The sequence below is a fragment of the Hippocampus guttulatus genome, chromosome 5 (genome assembly GCF_054856545.1).
Source record: "Hippocampus guttulatus isolate MCC_2025c chromosome 5, RoL_Hgut_1.0, whole genome shotgun sequence".
NCBI classification, from domain to species: domain Eukaryota; kingdom Metazoa; phylum Chordata; class Actinopteri; order Syngnathiformes; family Syngnathidae; genus Hippocampus; species Hippocampus guttulatus.
The window spans coordinates 870,646-885,806 of NC_141265.1; the positions used below are offsets into that span (position 1 = coordinate 870,646).

At 53.1% G+C, this 15,161-nt stretch overlaps 3 protein-coding genes, 1 long non-coding RNA gene and 1 pseudogene across 6 annotated transcripts; 3 read left to right on the forward strand and 2 right to left on the reverse strand.

Moving 5' to 3' along the window:
- Positions 1–1,317: 1,317 nt before the first annotated feature.
- Positions 1,318–10,296, reverse strand: LOC147204530 (uncharacterized). Of its 2 annotated transcripts, none has more exons than XR_015100915.1 (3): positions 10,154–10,296; positions 9,058–9,174; positions 1,318–1,485 (listed from the first exon to the last, which is right to left on the reverse strand). It is a non-coding gene; the product is annotated as an uncharacterized LOC147204530 (long non-coding RNA). The 2 variants fall into 2 exon arrangements; XR_015100916.1 differs by lacking the exon at positions 1,318–1,485 and adding an exon at positions 8,776–8,910.
- On the forward strand, positions 3,134–4,552 carry LOC147204531 (natterin-3-like). The gene is made up of 3 exons (XM_086112384.1): positions 3,134–3,224; positions 3,329–3,990; positions 4,118–4,552. Exons 1-3 carry the CDS (start codon positions 3,134–3,136, stop codon positions 4,550–4,552), a joined length of 1,188 nt encoding a protein of 395 aa, XP_085968510.1.
- Positions 6,929–8,502, forward strand: LOC147204532 (natterin-3 pseudogene; annotated as a pseudogene).
- Positions 9,201–11,439, forward strand: ptrh1 (peptidyl-tRNA hydrolase 1 homolog). Its single transcript, XM_086111162.1, has 5 exons — positions 9,201–9,686; positions 10,202–10,415; positions 10,518–10,617; positions 10,793–10,838; positions 10,922–11,439. Exons 1-5 carry the CDS (start codon positions 9,504–9,506, stop codon positions 11,165–11,167), a joined length of 789 nt encoding a protein of 262 aa, XP_085967288.1. The 5' UTR covers positions 9,201–9,503; the 3' UTR covers positions 11,168–11,439.
- Positions 11,440–12,291: 852 nt separating this feature from the next.
- Positions 12,292–15,097, reverse strand: tor2a (torsin family 2, member A). Of its 2 annotated transcripts, none has more exons than XM_086111154.1 (5): positions 14,874–15,097; positions 14,010–14,269; positions 13,525–13,700; positions 13,221–13,348; positions 12,292–13,079 (listed from the first exon to the last, which is right to left on the reverse strand). In XM_086111154.1, the coding sequence occupies exons 1-5, from the start codon at positions 14,992–14,994 to the stop codon at positions 12,835–12,837; spliced, it is 930 nt and encodes a 309-aa protein (XP_085967280.1). In that variant the 5' UTR covers positions 14,995–15,097; the 3' UTR covers positions 12,292–12,834. The 2 variants fall into 2 exon arrangements, with proteins under 2 accessions (XP_085967280.1, XP_085967279.1); XM_086111153.1 differs by having other exon boundaries at positions 14,042–14,307.
- Between the last annotated feature and the right edge of the window lie 64 nt (positions 15,098–15,161).

A 15,161-nucleotide genomic window follows, 5' to 3' on the forward strand; every position in this document is an offset into this window, starting at 1 on the left:
AAATAAAACGTGGCAAGACAATGCGCCCTTGGTCTGGTGCGTGACGAACGCGTGGCTATGCTAGTGGAGCTAAACGTTTACGAGCAAATGCGCTCATCGCTGTACATAAATGCTCACCGTAAACAATTGGAACGCCCCTCAAATGTAAATGTACGGCGAACAAACCCCACGAATTAATAAACGTGTATAAATTTACATCGTAGATATACGTACAGGGTGTGCTCGACTTACCACACGAAGTCGCAGTCCATTATTCGGAGGTTCCCCCGTCCCGCGTGAAACAGGAAGTGTCTCACGCAACAACGTCCGGTGTGCCCTTCACAATAACACATTAACCTTACAAAATAAAGTAGCCTGTAACTATAGAGAACTAGAAAACAAATGTTACGTGGCTCTTCAGGAGCCAGAATAATATATATGTACACACATACAGTGTATATACACTCTGGGCAAATCAAAGACTCAACTCACCTCAACTGTATTTCTTCTTTTTCTCCTTTCGGTTTGTCCCTTTTCAGGGGTTGTCACAGCGAGTCATTAATTTCCATCTTTCCCTGTTCTTTGCGTCCTCTACTCTGACTCCCAACCACCTGCATGTCTTCCCTCACGGCGTCCATGAATCTCCTCTTTGGCCTTCCTCTCTGTCTCCTACCTGGTAGCTCCTGGTACCTCAACTGTATTTCTAAGGCACCCTTAATAAGACAACCGGCGCTCTATGCAAAGTGCTGTACAAAAAAGAAACTAACAATAAAACATGAAAACAATGAATAACAAGTAGACAGCCACAACTGAGAATGAAGTCTCATGCGAAATTAGCCTCGGAGCCTTCCGTCAGCTCAACCTCCGGTTTCTGTCAACATCAAAGATTCAGTTCGACGGCTGCGGGGGGGGTTTTGCAAACGCCGATGACAAACGAGTCCTCAATAAAGATTTTTTTATTATTTTTTGGTTACATCTGCATTGCCGCTTCCATACACACGAGGGAGCTCAAGGTGCTTTGAGGTGTTGAAACAAATTGAAAAGGGAAAACTGGAAGTCAGCTCAAGAAAAGGAGACAAGACGGGCTGCACTTTGTCCCGATGACTCTTCCCTATCATCTTCGATGAGCCTCCATTTATCACGCACGTGTTTGCGATAAGGCCGCCAGAACATTTCCCAAGATTTGGGGCGATACGAGCCATCGGCGAGTGTGACGAGAGAGGCTTGATTTTTGAGTCGGCCCGCTTTGGTGCTTTGGACTGTTTCCGCAATGCATTCGCCGTTTTATTATTTGGTGTTGTCTGAATGATTTTTGCTCCTTGCACAGCGGTGGATGTTTTCAAGTGCTGGAGAAATCCACTTGAGTCGGGCGGAGTTGCTTTTGTCCATTTCGGGGGGCGGCCATGTTGCCAATCGCGGTCGACTGAACACGAAGAACAGCTGTCGTGTTGAGTACGATGGCAGAGGAGCAACAAAAGCGGAGAGGCAGGAGAAGCGGGGTGTACCCTGTAAAAATATCGTGAGGAAAAACACTGAGAGGCGCAGAATGAACAAAATCAATCGATGACGCAAACAAAGTCCTGAAAATACCCTCGAACTCAAAGTAACAAAGAAGCAAAAACCCACAACGGTCGCACAAAGTCCTGAAAACCACAACGAACAAAAACCCGTGACGCTCAAGCAAGAATCCGAGCCCGAGTGGTCGGCGTGGCAGCCGTTCTCAAAGGAAAGAGCTCCTGACTGGATGACCAACAGGTGCGACGCTGGAGGAGAAGCCCTCCGATGCCCCCTGTTGGTGACAAACGGAACAGAAGCGTAACAACGGCGGACTCGTGATCGCTCGATACCGGCGTGACTTGGTGCATCATTCGCTTACTCGCGTGTTACAACACGTGTCACGTGTGTGTTACGTTGTGCGTCACACGTATGTGTTACTTCGGGTCTTAGCCGCCTACTTGGGTGTTATATTGCGTTGCGAGACGTGTCGCGGCCGCGTCGTGTGTCGCCGGACGTTTCGGGTGTGTTATTTTGCCGCGGTTACAGCTTTGCACCCGCGTTACGTGACGTGTGACGCGTGCTTCAAAATGGGCGTCGCGCGTGGCATCGGGCGTTACGGGCAACGCGACCTGCGCGCTACGTTGCGGGTCGCATCGCGTGTCGCAAGTCTGTGAAATTGTGTTGCCTTGACCTGGGGGGTCGCGTTGCGGTAGATGCACGGTTGACGGTTGTCGCGTGTGTGTCGCTTGCTGCGTCGGCGTCGAGGAAGGCGTGTCCGCGCACCGGCGGCGTGTATAAAAAGCAGGCGTGGACAGAAGAGGAGTGCGAGGGAGGAGCACGCGGTCAGGGTGAGTCCCCGTTTCAACCATCGGAGCCGAAGCCGTCGTTCACGGATCGACACGAATTGATTGCGACGAGATCAATGATGTTGAAATGTCGGAGTTCCTTCCGACTTACGGAATTCGTCCGATGACAGCTCGTTCACGCTCATTCTCTCTTTCTCGCCGACTTGCACATTTTTGGTCGGCGCCGACAAAACGCACGCGCGCTCGCCTTTGCGCTTATCGGCAGCTTTTATTGCCCAAATGGCTCGCGGCTTTCCTCTTTTCTCTTCCGTCCCTCGCTAATCAAAGCATTCCGCGCAGCAGAGGAACAACGGTCTTTTAGTCAACGAGTTTTTTTCCGCCCTCCTAGTAACGAGTAGGCAAAAAAAAAATAAAAAATAAGACGAGAAATTCAGTCGTCACAACTTGGCATGCCGGTCGCACGGCAACATGGCAATAGCGTTGGGTTGGATTATCGGAAGAGTACAAAAATGAGCACAAACGAGTGGATTCAATTCCCCCGCAAGTCAAACAAATGAGCTCACGAATAAAAAGACTCAGGCACACCGTGAGAGTCCCACAACCGCGTCGTCGTCGTTTCACGAGCAGGGCACGTGCGTCCCTCCGCTCCATATTGGCGGTGCGGCGAGAACAGCGCACTCGTTCCCGTACATGTTTGCTACTCGTAGTCGAAGCGAAGAACGAGACATGAACTCGTAGCGAGTAATTCTTGAACGTCGCGAACTGTACTCGCGACGCACGGTTCGGGTTCGCTCGACTGGTGCGCAGTAGCGCGTAGCCGTCTCACTTGTTCCATGTTGTCTGACGACCAGATGAGGGCGCTGTTGTTGCTGTGCGTGCTCTTGGGAGGGGCCCGCGCTGGCCCGCTTGACGTCATCCGGGGGAGCGCCCAGCGCAGGAAAGGTGAGGGGACGCCTGCCTTAGCGTCAACTCGTAATCACTCTCGATGGAGGCGGATGTCCGGACCGTGGCGTGTCTTCGCAACCCTTCGGTTTTTTCCCCCGCAGCGTCCCTTCTCAACCCGCAGCTAGAGGGCGTCGTTCCCGACCGGGCTCCGGCTCCGGCCCCGCCCGCAGGACCGGACGGCCCCGCCGACCTGCTGCAGCGGGAGGCCCTGCCTTCCGACTTCCTGTTCGGCGACAACGTCAACCTGGAGTGGCGGGCGTGGAACGGCTCGCTGCCCGACGGCGCGGTGGCGATCTACAACGGCTACGCGGAGCGCACCGACTACGTGTGCATGTACAAGTGCGAGGCGGGCTTCTACAACGCCGCCCTGGGGCCTTACTGCCGCTACCCCTACGGGGACGCCGAGCATTACGCCCGCGAGTTCCACGTGCTGGCCAACAGGGACAACTTTGAGTTCCTGGAGTGGAAGGAAGGCTCGTACGGTTCGGTGCCGGCGCACTCGGCGCGCACGTGCCTTGGCGTCGGCATCTTTGTGGGCAGGAACAAGTACGGCCTGGGCAAGGTGGTGCCCCAGTTCGAGGCCTTCTTCCTGCCGTGGGAGGGCGACGAGTACTGGTACAAGAAGTACCAGGTCTTGACCGTCAACCGGGACGCGTACACGCAGCACATCTCCCACGTGCGCTACGACCTGGACCGGGTGGCCATCTTCCAGTACCCGCCCGAGACCATACGCGTCTCCGCCGTCACCAACAACGAGTGCCAGGTGGGGAATTCCTCGGACGTGTTCCGCGGCCGCTAACGGGAACGAATAGCCCCCCGACGAACTCTGCTTTTCTTGAATCTCCGATGCGAAATTTCCACGAAGCGACTTTGAGTTTCCCACCCTGCAGGCGGTGAGCAAGACGGTGACCATCTCCAAGACCAGCGAGAAGGAGACCACGTGGCACATCGGGCGGGCCACCACGCTGGGCGTCACCGGCAGCATCACGGCCAAGATCCCGCTGATCGGCTCGGGCGGTCTGGAGCTGAGCGGCGAGAAGACCCTGCGGTTCTCCCGCGGGACCACCCTGACGGAGGCCCTCTCGCACTCGGTGTCGGTGGAGCTGACGGTGCCGCCCAACCACTGGTGCCGCGTGCGAATGGAGGGCCGCAAGGTGAAGGCCGACGTCCCGTACGCGGCCCGCCTCAGCCGCACGTACGCCAACGGCGAAACGCAGTGGACGTCCGTGTCGGGCACCTACGACGGCGTCCAGATCGGAGAAGTGCGCGCCGTGGTGGACCGCTGCCGCCCCGTGGAAGAGGCCCCGCCCTGCCCGTCGCCGTGACGACCGGGATGTCGTCGTGTCCGTCGCCGGCGTCAGCGTCGCCAATAAAGATTTGACTCAAACTGCTCGTTTTCATGGCGCGTGTCTTCCAAAGTACGGTTTCAGGCTGTGGCGAAGGTCTTCAGATGAGGGCTACGGTTTCAAGTCCGGGTATGGCTTTCAAAGCGGGGTTAGGGTTTAAAGGTCAAGCTTTCAAATGAGGGTTTCAAGTCAGCGTTATGGTTTCCAGTTTGGGGTTCAAGTCTGATTAGAGCCAAGGTTTCAAACCGGGATGACAAATCGGGGTCTGAATTGAGAAACGAAATACCCCGAGTTCCAAACATCGCTTGCGGCTCATCAAACTAGCATTCGACGCTTGGGTTGGGCTTTCAATACGGTCTGAAAGCTTCAAATGGGGGCTTTGAATTCAGCTTGGAAGCGACAGAGGACAGTGCGATTTTTCAAATTAGGGTTTCGAAGCTCGGGTGAGCGCTCCGGTTTTGAAGGCTGGCAACTCGGGTTTGGGCTTCAAGGCTTCAAATGAAGGATTCGAATTAGGGTTTGAAACTAGTTTGAAATTAGGGTTCAGCTTTTAAGCCTGGGAAAAAAGTTTGGGAGTCAGAAGTCGAGGTTTTCCATGAGGCTTTCAAGCCAGGCTTAGAGCTTTGGGTAAGTCTTCAAACGAGCATATCAAATCGGAATCCGATTTGTTGGCCAGGTATGCACGAACCACACGAGGCGTGGACTTTCCAGTTCCCACCCGTTCAGAGGAACACACACAAGACGGGGGCGGGGGGTGGGGGGGGGGGGGGGGGTCAGCGAGAAGCCTGCCGGCTCGCTGTGAGCCAAGCAAGGGCTTTTCCAACTGCGTTTCGGGTTTCGAGCGAGTCCAGCTTTCCAAGAAAGCTTTCGAGCCTGCGTTGCGCTTCCAAGGCAGGGTTGGACGTTTGGGTCAAGTCTTCAGAAGCCAGCGAGCGTTTCAAAGTCAGAGTCGGTCGGGGTTTGCGGGGTGGCCGGGTTGAGGTTTCAAACCAGGGCCGGGGGGGGGCAAAGTAAGCGACACGGAACGGGACGAGTCCGCGGCATCTTTCCGTTGGTCTTCTCGACGTCAGAAGATAGCTGCTCTCGCAAAGGAAACGTAGAAAAGCAAGCGATGCGCGACGACAAAGGGACACGTTCAATGGCCCAAAAAGATCTCAGCCACCTGTCAGAAAAGAAAAAAAACAACAACAACAAAAAAAGAGGCTGAAGGCCACGCTCGTCGACCTTGAGGCCAAGGTCGCTCGGGCCGTCAAGGTCGCACGCCGGCCTCGTGGCGTTCTTATCGCCGGCGATAAGATCGCCGGTCCCGATTATTTTTATCTGTTGCGACAGCGCGAGCCAATCCGCCGGCGTTATCTGCTGCGGTCGAACCAAAGTCAACGGAAGGATTCCAAAGGCTGAGGCCACGCGGCGCCATCTCCTGCTCACTTTGGGCAACTCTTTGAACCCGAAGGATACGCTCGGGGCTCGAAAAGCCGGAATAGGCCGAAGGACGGCGCCGACGCTCGCTGGGCCGCGTGTCAAACCGCCGCGGAAGAGGAGAATGGACTCCGCGTCCCATTTTGGTTTGCCTTCGGGGTGACCTCCGCAAGTGGCCCGTCTCGGCCCGTAGCCTCGCGCTAAAGCTTTTCAAGAAGGGTTTCAAAGCACGGTTTTGAATGAGGTTTGTGGTTTCAAAGTAGGGTTTTAAACTACGGTTTGGGTTTCAGAGTCGGGTTTTAAATTAGTTTCAGGGTTTTAAAGTCAGGTTTCCGACTCGGGTTGAGGTTGCCAAGTATGGTTTCAAATGAAGGTTAGAATTTCATGTTGGGTTTCACCCCAGGATTCGGGTTGTCAACACGTGTTCCAAAGTCAGGTTCCAAGGCAATTTGGGGGGGTTCCAAGACAGTGATAGGGGGGGTTAAGGCAGGCACAAATTGTTATTGATGTGTCGACGCCTTCAAGTGCGGTGCGAGTCGTGTCTCCTTTATTGGGGTCGAAGTTCGCCTTGGAGATGTTAAAACGGCGTCCGCGTGCGCCAAACGTCGAGACCGACGCGGCGGACCGGCGAGGCGTTAACGAGGTAAAGCTTCGCCGCAGACACGCAAAAACTCGATTAAAAAAAAGGTTTGGCTCGACTTTGCTGCCCTCTTGAGACGCACAAGAGAATTGCACGCTAGACAGAGCGGTGAGGGGGCACATTAGTCAGAAGAAGACCACCAAGCCAAAATACACTTTTTGGAGGAACTTCCTGGCTGGAAGATAATGACAAGTTTTGATACAACTTTTTTCAAATGTTTGAAAGAATACTTTGGACTCTGAACCGAAGAACTTGTTGCTTTTTGTTTTTTGTTGCATGCGACCGTTTGTTCGCAGATGAGGACGTGTCTCGTTGCCGCGGTGTCCGCGCTTCTGCTGGCGCTCTGCAGCCCAACGCCGCAGTCGGACGCACGCCAGTCCAATGACGGTAAGTCACGGATTGAAAAAGAAAAAAAAAAACACATTTTGAAAATGGGCGGCGGGGTCATGGAGGGGGGCGTCTTTTATCTATTTCAGTGGGAAAAGTCCATCTTTAATGTCGAAAGAAAAAGACTACTTTATTCTACTTGAAAAATGCTCATTGACTTTTCTTGACACAAAAAAAAAAAAAAACAACTAGCAGAAACTTAAATTCTACCTAAACAATTTTCTCTCTCGACAAAAGGCTTTGAATTTGTCAACGTTTGCTGACATAAGCGTTTTTGTGCGTCTGTGCGCGAGAAGACGCGCGGCTGAACGTGGCCCTGGGGGAGGTGGTCCCGCCCCTGGAGGCGGGCCGTGACCCCGCCCCACGAGGCCCGGGCTCCTCCTCCTCCTCCTCGGCCGACTTCGGCGAGCACGCCAACCTCAGGTGGGTGCCGTGGAACGGCTCCCTGCCCGACGGGGCGGTGGCCATCTTCAACGGCTACGCGCAGCGCACCGACTACGTGTGCAAGGTCGAGTGCGAGGCGGGTTTCTTGGCGGGCGACGCCTGCCGCTACCCGTACGCCGACAAGGAGTACGCGTCCGCCGTCTTCGACGTGCTGGTCAACGTGGACCGCTTCGAGTTCCTGGAGTGGGCGGAGGACTCGTACGGCTCGGTCCCCTCGCACGCCGTCCGGACGTGCCGAGACGTCGACATTTTTGTGGGCAAGAACAAGTACGGCCTCGGCAAGGTGGGCAAAACGGGAATCCAAAAAAATCCAGAGAAGTCCAACTCTATTCTTGAGGGGGATTTTTTTTTGTTTTTGTTTGTTTTTTTCTCGAATCTTTTTTCCAATCGCGTGAAGGTGGTGAGCCAGCACGAAGCCTTCTTCCTTCCGTGGGAGGGCGACGAGTACTGGTACAAGAGCTACCAGGTCCTGCGGGTCAACCCGGACGTGTACAGCCAGCACGTCTCGCACGTGGAGTACGCCGTGGACCAGATGAAGCTCTTCCACCACCCGCCCGAGACCCTGCAGCTGGCCAAGGTCACCAACCTGGAGTGTCGCGCCGTGAGCAAGACCGTGTCGCTGGACAAGACCAGCACCGGCGAGAAGACCTGGGACATCGGCCGCGAGACCCGCAATGGCTCCGTGTCCACCATGAAGGCCAAGGTGCCCATCCTGGGGCCCGGCAACGTGGACTTCACCGAGGAGCGGACGGTCACCTTCGCCGAGGGGACCCGCCTGCTCGAGGCCGTGAGCCACTCGGTCAGCGTGGAGCTCCCGGTGCCGCCCAACTTCTGGTGCGGCGTCAGGATGGAGGGACGCAAGATGAGAGCCGACATCCCCTTCCGGGCGCGGCTGAGTCGCACCAACCACAACGGAGACACGCACTGGACCTCCGTCGCGGGGACCTACGACGGCGTCGGCGTGGGCGAGATCAACGCCGTGGTGGAGCGATGCCAGCCGGTGGCCGACGCCGTTCCGTGCCGGCTCACGCAAGGCTGAAAATTATGAAAAAAAATTGGCTTTGCACCGAGAAATAAAATCTTTTCGCAAATATTACGGAGGTGTTCTGATGGCGTTGTCTATTCTGACTGCGTTCCCGTCAACTTGGGGAAAGCCGGTTTTACTCAGCAACGTGAATCTCTGTCATCCGTAGCTCCAAGCTCCACAAAATCCATTTTTTTGTCAAGAACCCATGCCCGAAAAGTTGGACGTTTTGATCCAAAGCGGCCACTTTAGGGTCAGTCGTGGCACCGGGTTTCTTTTCCCCCCCACCGAAATCGGCTCGAGCGCTGGTGCTTGAAACTGGTGCTTAAACCGGCCCCAATTATTGGTTGGTGCCGGACTCTGGCACCAACTACGTCAGGGGGCGGGGCTATCATGACCATCGCAGATGTAGAGGAATGACTCCTTGGACACACAGAGGTTTGAGCGGTGAAATCCTGCACAAGGTACATCGCAGACGCTGTGCGCGTAGGGAAAATGGACCACAGCATTTTATGACCAGCCCCCCCCCCCCCGACCCCCACCCTCGCGCCCCCCTTCAGGTCACCTTACCTGCACTTGAACAGACATCGTTTGGCCCAAGGTTCTACTTCTTCTTCAAGGTGTGACTGTTTGACAGTTCATCGAATGTTGTAGTTGTGAGGCCGCCTCGCCAGGTGTCGCTGTGTGCTAGTGGAAGGAAAGCAGGCTCGTCTTTGTCCAAGAAGAAGACTCATTCGCAACACTCAATGAGACTTTTCGCGAATATGTCATATACAAATTGATAATAATGTCACAAATGTCTTTATCGAGCTATATGTTGTCTTCGCCCGTCGCCCGTTAGTAAGTCGTTTGAACATTGTATGTTGTAAAGTTTAAAAGAATGAGCTAGCGAGGCACAGCATGCTAAACCGTGGTTGCTATCCCGGACTTTGGCACTCAAAGCCGTTTCACCGTTGACCAAAATAATGTTTTTTGCCAACGTTCGCCGTCTTTAATTCCACTTTGTCATAGGCCGAATGCTAAAGCGCCTGCTCGTTGGCATATCGACGTGCCTTTGTTGCACTTTTCGCCTACCGCGCCGCTACTTTCTGACCATGCGACGTTTTTTGACGAGAATGGTGAGCCGGCTTTGGCTGTGCGAGCCGGTCGCTGTGGCGATGAGCTCCGAAACACCAGTGCGAGCGCAAGGTCGACGGATGGTAAGTGTCAACATGAGTCTTTGTCGGTTGTGTCTACTGTACGATGTCACCAAAACTCCACGTTGGGTTGAAGTGATACTCGACACTGCTTACAATTCCCGTAGCGCCGGAGTCGGAACGAAACTCCGCCCGAAAAGTGGCCCTTCAAATAATTACCGGCACAAAATGGCATTGTTGAAACACAGCAAAGGGTTTTCTCTGCTTCCCTTTTTTGAAACAAAAACTCAATCTACCCTCTTCTTTTTTATTGGTAAATAAATGGAATAATATATTTTAAAAAGTTTCTTTAAAAAAAAAGACTAGTCACGTCACATACCCGCAAAAAATATCTGAATTTAAAAAATTTACGACGATAATTATTTTTTAATTGTGTTGTCCCCTCAAAAAAATACACCTGACCTGACTATTCTACTTTTTATCTGTCGTTAAAAGATTTGTTCTCATAATGCATAAATGATTCCTCGTACTATAACTTAAACTGCATCGGCATCGTCCATTTGTTGTGTCCGCTTCAGGTGGTGGGCCTGGGTAACCCGGGCATGGAGCGCACCCGTCACAGCGTGGGCATGGCCGTGGTGGGCGCCCTGGCCGTCCGCCTGGGCCTCGGCGAGCGTTGGCGCCGAGATAGGCAGCTGAACGGCGAGGTGCTGGTGGCGGACCCGCACCGCCTGGTGCTCTTGCGCCCCCGCGTCCTGATGAACGTCAACGGCGTGGCAGTGGCCAAAGCAGGTACTGTATTATATTTAAAAAAAAAAAACAACAACCCAAAACAAAAACCGCCATGATCAACCCCAATGCGAGCGGACTGTCACGTGATCCCCTTCTGTTTAGCCAACAAGTACGGCGTGCGGCCCGAGGACATCCTGCTGGTCCACGATGAGCTGGACAAACCTTTAGGAAAGGTCGGCATCAAACACGGGGGAAGCGCCAGGTTGGTCCCGGAAAGCCGCTTTCACTTTTCACACTGCCTCAAACGATTCGGCGAATAACTTGAATTGAAATTGAAGGACCCTGTACGGAAAGTTATTAATTCTGGGATTTATGATTCATTTTGTGAAGAGCTGATCGGTTCTCCCTGACCCTTTGCCCCCTCCCCCTCTCCACAGAGGCCACAATGGTGTCCGGTCCTGCATGGACTGCCTTCGCACAGACGTGAGTACCTTTTTTTTTTTGTGACCGGTCACGCCAAACGACCGTCCTCACCACGTCCCGTCCTTTCCGTTGCCCGCCCCCAGGTGATGCCCAGGCTACGGGTGGGCATCGGGCGCCCGACGGGAAAGACTTCGGTGGAGCGCCACGTCCTGGGGTGCTTTGGTGCCGAGGAGACGAAAGTTCTGGATTTGGTTCTGGTACAGAGTGTCAACGTTCTGATGGCTCAGCTCGGAGAACAAAAGGAGGAGGAAAGACGCTCCTCATCTCCCTCGCCGGAGGACGAACAAGCCAAAGTGGCCAGCGTAGAACCTCTGCCGACACGCGCGTAGCATATGGCGGCTAGCTGTTTAGCATCTGAAGCCCACCTACCAGCATACATCTTTGATCTGCACTGTTTCCTGCCCCCGAAAAAAAAGGTGGATTCCAGCCCACGACACCCAGGATCCAAATCAAAGTCCTTTGTTTCACTGGACATCTACGACTTCCATGACACTTGTACAATTACCTCGACGTTTTGCTCACAAGTGTCAAGAGGCCAACAGGAAGTGGCAACCCTACCAAAATAAAGTCGGTGCTAACCATGACGAGATGTCACAACGCACATGTAATCTCTCGCTTTTTGTCATTTGGTCGCATTCAATGTGAACGTGAGGAGAACGCGGTTCATGGATGTTAATGCCAGTCTGCTTTCAGTAAACGTTGATGGACAAAAAAAAAATCTTTGGTGCAAATCCCCCCCCGCCCCCCAATAGACTTTTCTGATGAAAGGAACTGTTAATCGGGATAGCTGTCCAAAGCTTGTGCAATAAGATTACCAAGCGTTGTGATTTATAGCTATGAGGTTTGTGTGTGTGGGGGGGGAATCACCTGTTGCTGAAATTAATGTTAATTCATAAATATTACATATTGTTATGAAACCCTGAAGATTCAAAATCAGCAATAAAAAATACCCCCCCCCCCCCCCAAAAAAGTTCACTTGCATCTCTGATTATAAAACGGTAAAAAGACTCATCGACTCAAACACCTTTTTCTACTCGTGCCAGTGGTGTGTTTCGACGCGCGCGCAATCGTGTGGGCTAACAATTTGGGCGTAATTATGAGCGCACAAAGCATTTGCTAGCACAACGTGATGAGCACGCTGAAGCATTTGAAAACGCTACACGAGCTACAATCGTTAGCACGCCGCAAAAGCGCGTCCCCTGCCCCCGCGTCAGGTCTCCACGAAGGCAGGCGGTCATTCCCTTTTCACAAACTCTTGCGTCTGCTTGATTTTTCTGTTTCGTTCATCATAGCGGACGTTACGGCTGTCGCTCATCAGGGCATGCGTGCGCAGTAACGGGTCGATCGAAAAATAGATCTTTGGTCCAAAAAGGTTGGGCACCCCGATGTAAACGATAACAGTTCCAAAACTACGCAACACGTATCGACGACAAACGGACAAACTGTTTTTCCATTGATGAAAATATGCATTTATGAGTTGGGGGTTTTTTCTTTTCATTTTTTGACCTGCTCTGATATTTCTCGGCCTCATTTTGGGTGGCCAAAAGATTAGGAACAGCAAACAGCGTGATACAGTACTTGAACATTGTCTTTGCAAATTTGTTTTTTGCATTGGCGGTCATTCCACGATGTCCTTAATGAAGTGTCCACATGAGGATATTTGCCATATAAGTTACCTATTTTCTGAAAATAAACGATCAACACAATACCGCATGTTCGGAAGAATTGCACCATTTGCTCCCCAGGCACTCCTTAGCACCGCCTGGTGACAGAAGCAAACGTATGCATTGGATTCCCCCACCCCAAAAAATGTTGAAAAATATCTTTTTAAAAAGATCCTTCTGTTGACGTGGGAACATCTTGGACTTGAAACGTTGTTGGTGAGGTTTGATGTTGTCATGTTAAAAAAAAAAAAAAGATCTATCGTTGAATAAAAAGGGAGTCACCAGGGGTATCGGGGGGGGGGCTCCAAACCTCTGCCGCACCCGCTCGGCCGTCACAAGAGCAGGTTGATCTTGGCGGCCACGTTTTTGCAGCCGCTGGTGGAGAAGTAGTGTCCCGGCGACGGCTGGTAGGTCATGTCGGCCGCCGCCGCGCGTGCCACGTCGCGGCGCTCGCAGGCGCCGCGCTGGCACAGCTGCGCCTGCGCGCATCGCTCCACGTGGTGGCGGCACAGCGGCAAGAAGGGCACAAAGGCGCTCACCAGCTTCTGACGGATGATGGGCGAGTTGTAGAGGCCACCTGGGGCGGGGCAAAACGTCAGCTGGATTGGAACGCTCATGAAAAAGAAAAAAAAAAAAAAAAAAAAGCTTTTTCCTCCTTTGATTGATTGATCGATGCTGCGACCGAATGCTTTTGGGCAAAGGAAAGGGCGTCACTCACTGGTCGGGTTGTCGTAGACGGCCCGAGCGATGGCGTCCTGCAGCTCGGCCGCCGTCATCTCCTCTCGGTCCCGCCCGGCCTCACGCTGCTCCAGGGCCGCTTTGTTGATCACCTCCTCGCCCGCCGTGCTGAACAAACAAACAAAAGGCCTTAAATAAAAATCGCCGAGCAACAAGCGACATTTTAACAAGACGTTGACATCATCGGGCTCTTATTATTTTGGAATATTACAAAAAGCCGGCATATGAAGGAGGGGTATGTAGACTTTTTCTAGCCACAAGGACGAAAATCGGGGAGCGGCCACCTGATGAAGATGTAGATGGCCTTGCGGTAGTTGGTGCGGAAGACCACGTGGGAGGGGCCCAGGAAGGGTTCCAGAACGTCCAGCAGCCCGGGCGCCATTTTGTCCATCTCGTCGAAGATGAAGACGGAGCGGGCGCACTCGGTTACGTTGCCCTGCACCCAAGACTTCAGCTGCTCCTGCACAACAGCAGCCCGCAGGCCGATTGAACTTTGTGCGGGTGTGGGTTTACCCCCCCCCCCAAAAAAAAAAATCCTTCATTTATCATTTAAACGACTAACGTGTAAGAGATCAATCGTAACAGTGAACATTTTTGCGTCAAGGTCCACCCAAAAAAAGAGCATCGTCCAGGAACAAAAGCAACATTCCACCTCGTATCGATATGAGTTGCAACATTTTGCAATCAATTTCAATCATTAGATGACATTTCAATGAGGAGACCATGTCACGTTTCTGCAATGTTGCTGGCGGCCGTACTCGCGACTCACTTGAAGGCAAACAAGTGAAGTCATCTTCCTACCCGCTGCGCCTGCACGTGTCCTCCGGCGGGGAAGTGCAGCGTGGGGATGAACTGGTGGACGAAGGGGCTGCCCGTGGACGAGTCGTACAGGTGGCGCGCCAGCATATCGCCCGCCATCGTCTTGCCCGTGCCCGACGAGCCGTGCAGGGAGAGCACCAGCGGCTTCTCGGGCGCCTCTTGGGCCAGGAAGCGGGCCACCTCTTCGGAGAGCACCTCCTGGGCCAGATGCTGCCCAAAGACATTTTTGTACAGGTCCCACTCCAACTCTGATTCACAAAAAGCGCCATTTGTGTTTTAGCTACTTTGACTTGCACAGATTATTCACAAAGCAAACATATGACCGCTCAGATTGCTGACAACTTGGCCTTGCTTTCGTTTCATCGGCCTTTTTCCGATTCATAAGCCGTTTGAGCCCCTTGAGCGGGCACTATTGGCACAATTGGACTTTCGCCGTCTGTCGACGATGCCGCAACCGGAAGGAGATTTGACGCGACCGGCCGGCAGCTCCTCAGCGCGGAATGCGTCCCGCAGGAGACACGGGGAGGGTTTCAAAACGTTCCCACACAACTATCTGTTTTACTCGCCAAAGGACAAAAATAGCTGTTGGTACACGGCGGTTGTTTACATTAAAACTTTTTTTTTCAATGAACAAACTGTACGTCACATACAGAAACATCACACAGAAGAAAATCACAGTTTGCCTCGCAGCCCAGTTTTTTTTTTTTAATTCCGTACTTGATTTAAATTTGTAATTCCCGATTACCAGTGGACATCGGTACTGTTTGTGTTCGCAAGATTAGCTCACTCGCTAACCCCGGAAGCGCTTCCCTACCTCTGACGTTGGGTCGAAAGTCGCAGTCGCAACTGTCGGCGATGGTGCAGTATAACCTCTGGAACACGCAGCGGGCCGGAGCGCAAACGCACAAAAGCAGCAGGGGCAAAATAGTTCTCATTTCTCTTTGTTTAGGGAGTTCGCCTCAGCCGAAGCCCCGCGCCATTTGGGTTTGAGTGCGCAAGCCGTGGACAGTCGCCAGTCCCTCCAGCCCGCTCGGTTGTTTGACTTCCTGGATGACGCCACGTCACGTGGCACTACGCTCAGCCTGAAAGTGTGATTTGTGAC

Coding starts and splice junctions, on each gene's coding strand:
- ptrh1 (XM_086111162.1), top strand. CDS start 9,504: ATGCTAAAGCGCCTGCTCGTTGGCATATCGACGTGCCTTTGTTGCACT. Junction 9,687..10,201: donor GAGCGCAAGGTCGACGGATG/GTAAGTGTCAAC, acceptor TGTCCGCTTCAG/GTGGTGGGCCTGGGTAACCC. Junction 10,618..10,792: donor AAACACGGGGGAAGCGCCAG/GTTGGTCCCGGA, acceptor CCCTCTCCACAG/AGGCCACAATGGTGTCCGGT.
- LOC147204531 (XM_086112384.1), top strand. CDS start 3,134: ATGAGGGCGCTGTTGTTGCTGTGCGTGCTCTTGGGAGGGGCCCGCGCT. Junction 3,225..3,328: donor GAGCGCCCAGCGCAGGAAAG/GTGAGGGGACGC, acceptor TTTCCCCCGCAG/CGTCCCTTCTCAACCCGCAG. Junction 3,991..4,117: donor TCACCAACAACGAGTGCCAG/GTGGGGAATTCC, acceptor CCCACCCTGCAG/GCGGTGAGCAAGACGGTGAC.
- tor2a (XM_086111153.1), bottom strand. CDS start 14,994: ATGAGAACTATTTTGCCCCTGCTGCTTTTGTGCGTTTGCGCTCCGGCC. Junction 14,308..14,873: donor CTTTCGACCCAACGTCAGAG/GTAGGGAAGCGC, acceptor TTTGTGAATCAG/AGTTGGAGTGGGACCTGTAC. Junction 13,080..13,220: donor CGTCTACGACAACCCGACCA/GTGAGTGACGCC, acceptor GCCCCGCCCCAG/GTGGCCTCTACAACTCGCCC.